This window comes from Enoplosus armatus, chromosome 20 (genome assembly GCF_043641665.1).
Source record: "Enoplosus armatus isolate fEnoArm2 chromosome 20, fEnoArm2.hap1, whole genome shotgun sequence".
Lineage (NCBI taxonomy): Eukaryota > Metazoa > Chordata > Actinopteri > Centrarchiformes > Enoplosidae > Enoplosus > Enoplosus armatus.
In genome coordinates this window covers 5,266,762-5,279,337 of record NC_092199.1, presented here as the reverse complement: position 1 = coordinate 5,279,337, position 12,576 = coordinate 5,266,762, and the positions used below count along the sequence as shown (strand labels likewise).

The 12,576-nt window shown below is 40.9% G+C and overlaps 2 protein-coding genes across 3 annotated transcripts in view; both read right to left on the bottom strand.

Moving 5' to 3' along the window:
- The window catches only part of kif19 (kinesin family member 19), a 31,450-nt gene extending 23,872 nt beyond the window's left edge, over positions 1 to 7,578 (bottom strand). Inside the window, exons 1-2 of the mRNA XM_070926756.1 lie at positions 7,540 to 7,578; positions 5,761 to 5,841 (exon numbers count right to left, since the gene is read on the bottom strand). Of these exons, the coding sequence (XP_070782857.1) occupies positions 5,761 to 5,841; positions 7,540 to 7,578 (120 nt within the window). The remainder of the gene's footprint in view (positions 1 to 5,760; positions 5,842 to 7,539) is intronic.
- A 2,411-nt stretch (positions 7,579 to 9,989) lies between these two features.
- Positions 9,990 to 12,576, bottom strand: part of ttyh2 (tweety family member 2) — a 51,718-nt gene continuing 49,131 nt past the window's right edge. For both annotated transcript variants that reach the window (XM_070926758.1, XM_070926757.1), the window contains exons 13-14: positions 12,449 to 12,527; positions 9,990 to 10,070 (exon numbers count right to left, since the gene is read on the bottom strand). In XM_070926758.1, coding sequence (XP_070782859.1) covers positions 9,990 to 10,070; positions 12,449 to 12,527 — 160 coding nt within the window. The remainder of the gene's footprint in view (positions 10,071 to 12,448; positions 12,528 to 12,576) is intronic.

Here is a 12,576-nt window from a genome sequence, read left to right as displayed (position 1 = left end):
CTGTCACCTGCGCCACCTCTTTTATTTGTCCGGATTTTCCTTCAGCCTCCTTTGTCCACCTGTTGCTCTTCCCGCTCACCAGACTCTTTGTACATTTCTTCCTTTCACATTTCATATTCTCAATGAATTGTTATTTTATTTTTTTTAGCTCTCATTCAGTTCAATCTGTCAGTGTCTTAAGGAGATTTTGAGAGGATGCGTTGGTTGTTGTGAGAATCAACTTGTGACCTATTAGCTATGTTACAAGGAACCAATCCCTGCCTGTCTTTCTGACCAAGAGCCAATAAAGACACATCGATGGCCCTACGGCTGGCCTGTGCTTCCTGCTTGTATAAGAGGTAACCTATTAGGTGGCCACGGATGAAGCAGGGAACATTGTACTCCTGATTCTGTTGCACAGAACCGTGTACACACATTCACAGACAAATGCACGTATACAACACCACTTGTGCTCTTATCACAATTTTGCTTTTCCGCTAAAATGGAAAATATGTTATGCTTGCGTAACCTGTAACTAATTAGTTGATGAGGTTACAGTTAAAGCCCTCTGGGTAGTTCCTTCCTTTTCATCACCTCCCTGCGGACTGATGACTCAGAAGATGCCCAAGGACACAGCATGAACAATTCACACCTGCTGCATTATGTCCTCTATTATGTAACAGCTGTATTGCATAATACTGTTTTTTAATCAAATCAAGCATAATGAACTCATTGTGATTCCTAGGTGTCTCCTAGTCCTTACGGCAAAGGCCTTGCTGTACACCCAGAGGGGTTAGTCGGGGATAATAAGTGTGTTTACTTGAGTACTACAAGCTGTTCAGAAGAACTAACAGCAGGGCCACTCCAGCATCTAGTCTTCTTCCCCTTGTAGTGAGCTGCCACGCCCTGCCCTCTCATCGAGATTAGAGTGGAAGTGCAGGGAGGCACAGACCCATCCACAATAGCCCTTGTTGTAAAAGAGACTCAAGGGTGGAGCGGGGATCAGGAGAGAGAGTCACTCGGAAGCAGGAGAAGGAGAAGTGGAGTCAAAGAAAATGAGGAAAGCGAAGATTATCCACTTCCCGGGGTCAGACAGCCTATTTGTGTTGACATATTAACCTAGCTTTGCAGAAAAGTAGGACTACCTTCTGTGCGAGACCCAAAATAAACTCTTCTGTGCTTCTTGCCATTTTAGGTTCAGGTCTCGTTTCTGTCTCTGTCTCTGTGTGCGGAGGTTAAATCTTCACAGCTAAAAAGGACATGGCTATTTGTCCAACTGTGAAGCTATTTAAACACTGCCTCGTGAAAAAAAAGACTCTGCATGGACAAAGTGTGCCCTTTTACACGTTTCCCCCCAGATTCTTAACTGGGCCATCATGCCAATGAACGATGGTGTTGGAGAGACATTTTCCATCCATCCGAGGGTGGGGGAACATTAAGACAGCAGAACATTGGGACAACTGGGTCATTTTTCATGCAAATTTTGAGCATTTCTTATGCATGTTACTTTCCCCAAATGAAATCACATTTGCTGTGTTTGCACAGGGAAACAGGTGCATTGATTAAAATGAATCATTCAGTCTAGTTTCGATCAATGTCAGGATGGCTACTTGAACTTTTCACACTTGTTGTTCACTGCCCCTCAGTACACTGCTGCCTGGAAATGTACTTTCTTAGCACTGCGTTTCCTATGTCACATACTGTATTTGACAGCAGTTTGGACATTGCAAATCTGTTTGGAGTACAATGCCTTTCTCATTCACAGCAGTTTATTTTCTGTATCAGGCTAACTACAGTGCAGCCTCTAAGCTGAAGGCAATTTAAATCTCCTTTCACTGACAGACCTGTGTGGAGGGTGGCGGAAACTCTACACTGAGCACTTGAGGTGAGGTGCTTTGTACTAAACAAAGGCAGAAAATTTGCCAATTCGTGGTATACTGTCATCAAGTAGACTTGAACTTGGACCAGGCTGAACGCTGCTTGTTGTTTTTAAGGACTTGATCTTTACAAAGGAACCAAGAGGCAAAATGGCACATTTTTGTTTGCCTGCTGGCTGACATTCTCTCTCTCTCTCTGGGATCAAAATGAACCACGTGCCTCAGTTTGTTTTTGTCTTCTTCTTCTTCAGGTAAACACATGACATGAATACATAGAAGAATCTTTTTTTTCTTTTAAGTCTCCCCTCCTCTTGTTGTTATGAAGAAGGGCTTTTAAGTCCTCCATTATCTGCACATAACAGAATTCCAGCTCTGAGAAAGATAACCGTGAAATGCCACCATCAATACTTTGTGTGATATATCTATTGCTACTACACTTACAGTCCACCCCAAATAGCATCGACAACCCTGCCAACAAATGTTCCATCAAAAAACGTATTTATCACAGCCCATCCATCTGCAAACATGAAAAAAACACACCAATTCTCCCGTATGGAAGACTGTACCACTGAGGATCAGGAATAAAAAAACAAAAACAAACAATGGCCCTGACCTTGTCTAGGTGTCTCCATGGAGACGAGGCCTCACTATAAAGCACTCCCCACTGTGTGCTACTGACAGGCCAGTCCTGCCAAAGACATGCTTAACAAGTTCGAGGGCTAAGTAAGATATATCCTGCAGTCTTTTCTACGCACAAGATATTTACATCTACTAGCGTATGAATACATTTACAAACATGCTTGATTACTGCACTGACTCAAAAACAGATTGTTTTGGAATAAGGAAACTGGGATCTGTATAGATGTAAGCTAAAACATGCTTTTAGTGTATTCTGTAGTGTATAGCTAATTCTGATCAGTTATCCTATTTAATGTATGCTCTCAATTCTTACCAACGTCTTTTGTTAGAGTGAAATCGGTAGTGAGATAAATTGGTCCTCTCAGGTGTCTCATTCACGAGGTTGAGCGATCTTTATCCCTTGGGAGATAAACATAGCTTTCCCGTTAGCCTCATGAGGACGGATGATATCATCTCAAATAAATTGACAGTAAGTCAGGTAAGTCTGGTATTAAAGCACCATACCGGTGGGTTTGAATATTTTGGCTCATTAACTACAAAACTGGTTGGGCCGGTTTCTTACTTTTCCCAACCTGCGTCATTAAGAAGCCAGCCAGAACACTTTTGTCTCCTGTTCCCATGAAGGTGTACATCAGTTTCCAAGACGAAATTCCACTAGAATTATGCTTTACTGCTTAGATATAGCAAAGCCCACCTGTGTCTTGAACACAGTTTGGGGAAAAAAATGAAGGACACTTGTCATATTATGACCTTGGCTGAATAAAGTAGTTCAAACTGAGCCATTTAATATCTCATTCATAAATCCACTTCACTACAACTCTGACCTGTGTACTACTCACTCAAGGACAAGAAAAGCCCATTGAGCGTAACAGGCAACAGGTGGTCCATGAAAGGCAGCGGTTGGATCCCCTGAGGCTGTCAGTGGGGGAAGAGTAAAGGCAGAGAGAGAAAGAGAGCAGGTGGCAGAAGGCTTAACCTGAGCTAAAACCCATCCAATGAGCTCATCTCCGCAGGCTTAGCTCAGCTTCGAGTTGTCTGCTTTCTGCCAGGAGAGCCAGATCTGGGTACTCCCACCCAGTCGGCCAAGTTAGCTACCAGCACCCTGCTAATCTGTCTGAGTACTACCTCTTGGCCATATGGTCATGCCTGTCTCACAAACAAAGTAATCAGTACACAGTCTTGTGTATTGTGGAGGGACAGCGTGTTGGCTTGAAGTAGTTATATGTACAGTACACATCTGCATATATTCATGTGGGACTTGTGTAACAGCTAGGGCAGGAGTGACAGTTGTGGTAAACAGATTCAGCCACCCCGTGGTCTATAATCTCACACTATCCCTGTGTTGTTGTGACCTTCCTCACTATATCCCCTCCATTCATGTCAGGGCAGCCCAGGTGAGCCTCTCTCAAGACACAGGTAAACAGCAGATTCCCACAATACCACTGCCTCAATAACAAGTGTGTATTCTGCAGTAAGCTCTGCTAATCCTTCGCTGTGAACGTGCCTGAGTCAACCTGATATAACCCCATAGAGACCATACAGCATATCTGTCAGCTCATAATTCTCTCTTCAGACATAATACAGTATGACCTGTGCTGTTCAGGAATATAATCAACACGCTACAGTTAAAGCTGAACAGGAGAAACACAAAAACATGTTTTTTTCTAGCTGAGGTTTGGTTGAGCTAGAGACAATAACAAAGCCTTGTGTCAGCGCCATGTCTACCTGCCTACTGCCATGCTGTAATCCCCTGTGTCCAAGCCTATTTTAATGATGTCATGGCAGGCAGAAGTGCTGATGTTGTCCTTAAGACTAGGTGTAATTGAATTACTTCTGAGAAGACAGACAAACAAGTCAGGTCTGAGCGCCATGGATTATCTGTTGCTGGAAGTGTTCTCTAGTAAAATCCTTCAGCAGGAACAAACACTCTTCATCACATCCTTGCATGAATATAATGTTTCCCTCCAGCACTGGTCACTGTCAAGTCTGAGTCACCATGTCAGCTGTTGCTATGCTGTCATGTTTCTGACTTCGTCTCAGTTAATCAAGAAAAGCTGCCCACCACCAGTATGCCCACTACTGCCTCAATCGGCCCACACAGAGCAAGTACACACCTCAGCAGTCACGATGCTCATTATCATTTGCACTATGTTCATCATCATCATCATCATCACAGACTCACCGTTGGTACTGCTAAACGGTCTCCAAGAGGGACCGGTTCAAAAGCAAGGACTGCTGGTAAACACGGTCCTCATGGAGGTCACATGGTAACAACCTCATTACATACTGGGCACAGTGGTATTGCTCTCAGGACAGGATCACCTCTGTTGTGTGATAGCAGTGCAGTAATTTAATGTTATGTCCTATGGCTAGGATAAATAAATCCAAAATTCATGTCAGGTGTAATTTATATATGAGTAAGACTAGGCCTGCTGACGTTGTGCATAACTGTGGAAAACATAGCCAATCTACATTCTGTTCATTCAGAAACATTCCTGTCATGGTTCACTCTAATGGAAAATACAATTAGCATAATGGCTCCATTCAAAGCAGTTTACTTGTCAAATAAATCAGAGAGCCATCTCATATTGAGTGGGGGGAAAAAAAACAAGATACAAGTGGGAATAGAGTGAACAGAGCCGGGCATCAAGTTGTTAGTATTATCTATTTTCAAATGACAACACATTAGATGATTGAAATATGCAACTAACAATTATTTTCATGATCGATTAATCTACTGATTATTTTCTTGATTACCAGACCTCTGTAGCCCGCTCCTCATCTCTGCTTGAGTCTACATTAGACGCTACTCGCATAACACAACTAGCTTAACAACTAGCTGTAAGTCTTTATCATTCGAGTCAGACAGACAGACATACAAAGAGATTGATTACACAGCTCTGTAGTTGCTGTTGTCCAATTAAACCCCAGGCTTTCACTATGGTGAAGCTTTCAGCCGTCTGCTTATGAAAGAATTTGAGGCTTTCTATCAGTCGTTAGAAAGGTCACTTTCTTTGCTACAGGTGTGAGTCATCCAGCATGCATTTACAAATGAATTGTGACATTTGAGCTTTACAAACGAGTTGGTTTTTAAAAAGAGCTGTTGTCTTTACCGAGGTCCCTGCAGATACCTTATCTGTGCAGCCTCATGACAGGCAGGAAGAGGGTTCTGACCCCATCACTCACGTGCATGCATACTGTATGTGCACAGCAGTAAACAGGTTACTGACACACACAGCTGTAGAATAAAGGACAGCCATCTCACCTGGTCATCCACTCTGTGGGCCACGATTGTAGCCGCCTCCTCCTGCTCAGCATCACTGAGGGGTCGGATCCTCAAGGCGACCTGCAGCACACAGACTGAATTTAGTCGTCCTTGAAATTTGATCAATACAGAGATATTCAATTTACTGAAATTACAGGTTAGAAAATGAATTGAACTCTGCCTTGATGGGTAGGAACGACACCGACAGTGCAAGAGTACTCTAGCTTCTGCAATAAGTGAGTTCTTTACAAAGGATGTGAGTCTGTAATGGTGCAACCCCCCCCCCCCCCCCCCCCCCAAAAAAAAAACCCCAAATCTCTCCATATAAGCCCAAATTCAAGGAGGTGCAGTACAAAAATTGCATCTTTTATATGTCAAGCAAAGGTTTTTTTTCCATTCTAAGCTTAAACCAAACCCTTTTTTTTCATAGATGTAAATAAATGTGTGTTCTCTCTGTGGCAGACTGGTAATATAATAATTTACATGCCGCCAGCACCCTGAAGTGATAAATGGGTATGGTAAAATGGATGGATGAATGGATTGACAATTGATAATTCAACCCCACATTCCACTCTTAATCACTTCACAGCTTGATTAATGTCAATTTCTCCTGCAAAAATTAAGAGACAAATTTCCCACAAACAGCAACACTCATCTCAAATGTGAAACAGACATATGTAGTTTTAGAGGGTAAATTAGCCTTCCCTTATGAACACTTGATAGCATTTGGCAGAAACAAATTGAGTGGCACATTGTATTATTACATTAATACAGTCCGACGCGGATACCCTATTGTTATACTTTCTACCCCTGCATGATTTCTTTCCATGAAAACATTCAGAGACCAGAAGCAAAGCTTTCAATGGCAGCAAAATGGGAAGAAAACAGATAACAACAATCACAGAAGTGGTGTCATGTATCCAGAGGCTGCCATGCATATGACTCACAGGCATATGCAGTTAGTAAGAACAACTCTGATGTACTGTTGAACACACTGCAGCATGTTTGGGGCATTTGTAATAGTAATATAATAGTAATACTGATCCATCTTAGTTCTACCAAAGCACCAAAGGGGGAATAATAAGGTACTCTCTCTGTCAGCACCCTGTAGAAAGTGTATTACATGCTGGACAAGAGAGAGGCCAGGCAACTGAAACAGCCACTTAAATTATTCAGATATGTTCTGCAGAACACAGTGCAGGTAGTGTAGGGTATGGAAATCTAACTTATAACACCAACAATGCACTCTGTTCGGAAATATAAAAAGAAACATCTAGTTATTTGAAAAAAACTTCAGAAAAATACACTTTATTAGGTACACCTGCACATTGTTCTGCCATAACTTCTTATTTTATGATGCCTATAATGTTTAGCTATTTTTGACACAGTCATAGAGGTGTTAAATAGTTTTACCATTGAGGTCATAGTGGGTGGTGGTGTTCCTAATATTCTGCCCATTCATATATGTAAATAGGAAGGACAGCACCTCTCAATATAATGCAGTCCACCTTTAACTATGACCTCAATAATAAGCATATAACTCAATTAACACATTTCATAAAACATCAACAAAAACTGAACATTATGGGCATCATAAAAGTAGACTTTGTAGTGGTGTACCTAATAAAGTGGCCACTGACCGTACAAAAATACAGATTTCTGGATTTGTATCTTTGTATTACATGGTTAAAGCTTTCCGTTAATGCCATTTTAATTTTATTCCTGCCGACCCAGGACTTAGAAGCAACATTAAAAGGACAGTCTGTAGTTTGAACTCACAGTTAGTTGGTGGTCCTTCGATTCCCCCGCTTCCTTCATGGTCACTTTCGGTCAGAGTGAAGGATAATAAGCGTCAACGGCAGACGGGACACTGGACCATCCTCTTCACCGTCGGTACCTGCATGTCAGCTACTCTGAAAACCACCTGCAGCCCTTTCGCTCACACACTCAGCAACTAGTGGACTCTCTCTCTCTCTCTCTCCGACTGTCTTTTCAGGATAACAGCAGCAGCTAACACCGAGCTTAACAGCCTCACGTTCACTTAACGACCTCGAGCCGAGTCCCGGCTAGTCTTTCTGTAAAGTGCGTCGTCGACGCTCCGCCGGTCGTCCTGTGTGTTTCCCCACTCAGCAGGTTAGAAACACGAACACGAGAATGACTCAAGAGCCGGAGAGAGGTGGGTAACACCGGCAGCACCTGCTACAGTCACTTCCCCGTCTCTCCTGCTCCTCTCCGCCGCTCTGCCTCTATTGAGGGTATCTGTGTGCGCGCGCGCGTGCGTATACGTTGTCCGTGGAGATCAGTTAGTTATCGAGCTAGCTACAGTAAAAAAACTAGCTAAACAATGCTACTTCCGATTAGAAAATAAAACCGAAGGGTATCAAGTCTTTTTCATTACGTGGGATAGAAAGAATTGCGGCAGAAAAAAATCATATGATCTTAATTTAGTCTGTTTTTTTCTTATATGTGTATTTTTCCTATATTGTTATTTTCTTCACAAATGTAAACACATATACGTTATAGCTGTTGACTATATATTGTTTAGACTTAGAGTGTTCCACATTAACCGAAAACATTGTGGTGCAGTTAACCACAACAGCTTTTTCTGCAGGAATTAAGGCAGCTGCCACTGAGCAGCACTTTTTGTGAGACTATGCTGACATCTGCTGGAAAAGTAAAAAATGACCTTACTGTGTGTACAGTTTCAAACAACGTGTTGGCCACAAGGTAGATATTTAAATCATAAAAATAATAATAATGGTTTTTGATAAAGAATTAAAAAAAAAGGTGACACAAGGTGGTGACAAAAAAGTATGTTTTTTTTTTATCTTGTGAGGAAAGATGTTTAATTACAGTATTTGGGTACAAGATATTATATTATGCAAAGTTATGGGTATTGATTACAGTATGTTAAAAAACCCAATGACAAAGTAAACACACATCAAGTTGTACTCAAAACAGATTTATTCAACTCACAGTTAGACCCCGAAGTTTGGGGTCGCACACAAAATTAAGCACCACTCTCAGTGCTTGTACAATGGAACATGCTGAAAGAAATTACACTTACAAAACAAAATAATTAATAAACAAAACTGCATGTATTAAATTCCTACAGAAAAATTATCGTTAGTCAATATAAACATGTACTGTCTAGATGGTTTAAATTGATGAAAATAATTACCTGAATATTCTCATTAATCATGGTTAGAGCAGCACAGCTTCCCAAGTTATGACAGAAACTACAACTTCATTGTATTAGCTGGATTAGATATGCAGAGATCATGAATTAATGGCCCTTTAGAAAATACAAAAAAAAAATAGTGAACCTATGTGACATTGCCACACAAAACTAGAAAAAATATATATAAAAATGGCACATTGTTTAAACAGAATCCAAATAAAACCACATCATGAATGAGTCTGTTATTGTACAACTTATATACAGAAGCCGTGGTCTTAAGGTAGTCTCGTCTCCAGGAGATTTAGAAACATAAAGCTTCACTTGCAGGCATGTCTGTGTGTGAATGTAAATAAATTATACCTCAACAATACCTCCTGCTGTGTGCTGCCAGTGCTGGATTTGTGCTTCACAAATATCAAGCATGAAGCACAATACATAGGAAATAATATGCCATGTTTACATCAGCTGTCATGTTCACGTTTCTCTTTGGAAACCTGGATGTAAGATTGAGAAAAAATCTCTTTGAACATGTAATCATTTTAAATTGTATTTTTACATTATTCTCAACACATTGCTATGTTTTACTGCAGTGAAAAATAAATCCTCACAATTTCTTCTATCACCTGTTATTAATCATGTTTCATCTTCAAGTTTCAACAGAAAAACTCAGGTACATAAAGACAGTCAAATCTTTTTACCTTCTCAATGCTTCACCAACAGATGACACAGCCTAACGACTAACTTCAGGTAGCAGAGGAACACAACGTATTAAGAGCAGGTTTAGTTCGACAGCATGTGTCAGAGATATTTAGCAAGTTCCCCCACAAATGACAGAAAAGTGTGATTAATCATTTATGAGTGTACAACACACAAAGACCAGTACAGATGTGGCTCCATGGTCCCAAGACTGCACAGACTGGATTCTTGGACTAATGAGATGTTACACACTGTCCTCTGTGATGCTTGGAATAGCAACACACTCTTTGTCTGTTAAACGTGTGTGTGTGAGTGTGTGATGCTGTTTCCCTCCTTGGACAGATAAAGAAGTCTATGCTTGGAAGTCGTTCCCAAAGTGTCTTCTCTGTTCCTCGGTCATGGACAGATAGGTGGCCCTCATACTGGGGGAGTACTGTGGAGGAAAGGTAAACACACAGAAAACATTACAAGCTAATAATGTGAGCTGAGGGTGAGGTTTCACAGGTATGGACTGAGCCTAATCATCAGCTAAAAAGAAAGAAAATGTCATGGGGTTTAAAGGAATATTCCACTGAAAATCTACCTTTTGAGTACGAATTTCTCACCACCTGTAGAGACACTACGGCAACTGTAGTCAGCTTGGACTCGCAGAAGTAACAATGGATTCCAGTAGCGACCCAGACTATGACAATGTGGCTGGTTCACCAATAAATCGCTAAATATGCTACTTGAACATACAGTTCTGTTATGGTGGCTGCTGATTCAGACAAATACACTTATTCACTTTCTTGCCGAGAGTTAGATGAGAAGATCGACGCCATTATGTCTGTTCAATATGTGGCTGGACCCAGGAGACAATAGCTTAGCTTAGCATAAAGACTGGAAACAGGGTTAGGGTTAGGGCCATCTTGTAATGGACTTTAAGTACAAAGTAGCTTGAAATGGAGGTACCAAATTAGCACTTAAGTTACTGTATTTAAGTACTAATTTGAGTAAATGTGCTTAGTTACTCTCCACCACTGCCAGGCAACAAGCAAGAAGCTTCTGTTTTGATGCATTTTCACATGACTCTGGGTCGCCATTGGAATCCATTATAACTGCTGTGAATCCAAGCTAATTACAGTTGCCATTTTCCACAAAGAAGCAAGCCACCTTCAAGCCTACAGGTGCTGTGTTTTGTGCTCAAAAGATAGAATTTCTGCGGGGTATTCCTTCCCAAATAACAAATGTAATCTACAGTTTGTTCAAACAAATCAATCCATTACTTACTTACTAAATGTAATATTAGCAACATGTCAATCACTTTGACATTAACAGTAACTGTAACATCACTCCAAATCTGTCAATAACATGAATTCTATAGCACTACAACGCCTGGTGCTTAACACCTTGTGGCAGTACAAGCTATAGAATTGGATGACTGGAGCAGAACTGCATGCACAGGGAGGCTAAGTGTGAGGAAATCCAGGGACATAACTACAGTACCACCCCGTGAACACCAGGGGCAGACAAACCCTCACTAACTCAAACAGACTTTCTGGAATGAGGACAACAGGTTGTGAGTTGAAAGCCATGCCAAACAGGAAAACTGCACAGGAACCAAACAGTGATGTGAGGTAAAAGACGGAGATGCAACAGAGGAAAAGTGAGGGAGTTAATCCTGAGGAAGAGTAGAAAAGACTTACTCGGTTTCTATACTGCTGAGAGTATATCTCCAAAAGTTGATTAAAAAAAAGAGGAAATATAGAAATGAAAGATACAAACAAACAAACATACACATGACAAACGAACAAACAAAAAATATATAAAAGAAGCTGTTAGCCGCAGACTACTGCATGGTGCTGTGCAGTTGTAGTCATGAGGGAGAATTTAATTATACATTACTTGCTGGTATTAATTAGGAAAGAAGTCATAAGGCAAAGTACATCACATTTTTGGTTAATTCAAGTCGGAGCTGAAGGTTAATGAGAAGGATGACATAAGCAAAAGAACATGATATTTTCTTCATCTACAAACTACTAAAACTGGTAATATTATAAAAGGTAGAAAATGTATTGATCTTTGTACCTCTACGCATAACAACATATATGCAATTTATCAGAAATATAAATATGTATTTGGTTTGTATTTCCTGACGTGATGATCACAACATTGTCTCTCTAAATTATCCTTTTAAAAACAGGGTTACAAAACATGGATCTAAAGTAGATTAGATACCTGCCGAATGCACTGAACTGCTGTATTTCATCACACAAATGTGCAGCATGGTATTAACAGGCTGTGCCCAATAAAAATTTAATCCAAAATGTTTCTATTTTTATCTCCGTGATGTAAAGTAACAGGAGACAACTGGCCCAGCTGGGGGGTAAATGTATTCAATGAGGAAGAAAACCTTTACTGTCAACAGTGAGTGAGTTTATGGGTTAAGACTCGTGTCACTCCCTCCTGGGAATTTGGCCTGAGAGAGGCTAAATGATGTTCAGTACATGATTAAATATTAACTACATTACTTCTCCTCTCCTTGCTTTGGTACTGTAAGTCAGCCTCCTGTAAGTTATGGAGGGCAGAAGAAGGCACAGTGTGCGAATAAAGAGTATCTCATTAATACCTTTAAGAAATCCTTTAAAAAGTTGATTAAGAAAAGGTTATTAGATATGGCTCAACATTTGAGTGAGCTGAGCCACCCAGTGAAAATATGAATGAAATAATCAGCAGTAATACTATTTCCTGTGCTTTAAAGGCTAAATCTCTCTGTTAGCTCAGAGGGAAGTGACATCATAGGAAGGACTTGGCCTCTGGGACCCAACGCACCGATGGGGGTGGAGAGCCTCGTCCTATCAGAGGCACGTTCTCGTATCGCGGATTTCCCCCGAACAGAGCTGTCTGGTTCCTGAGAAAGAATAGAAGTCTCTACTCAGATGCCGGAGGAATTATGAACA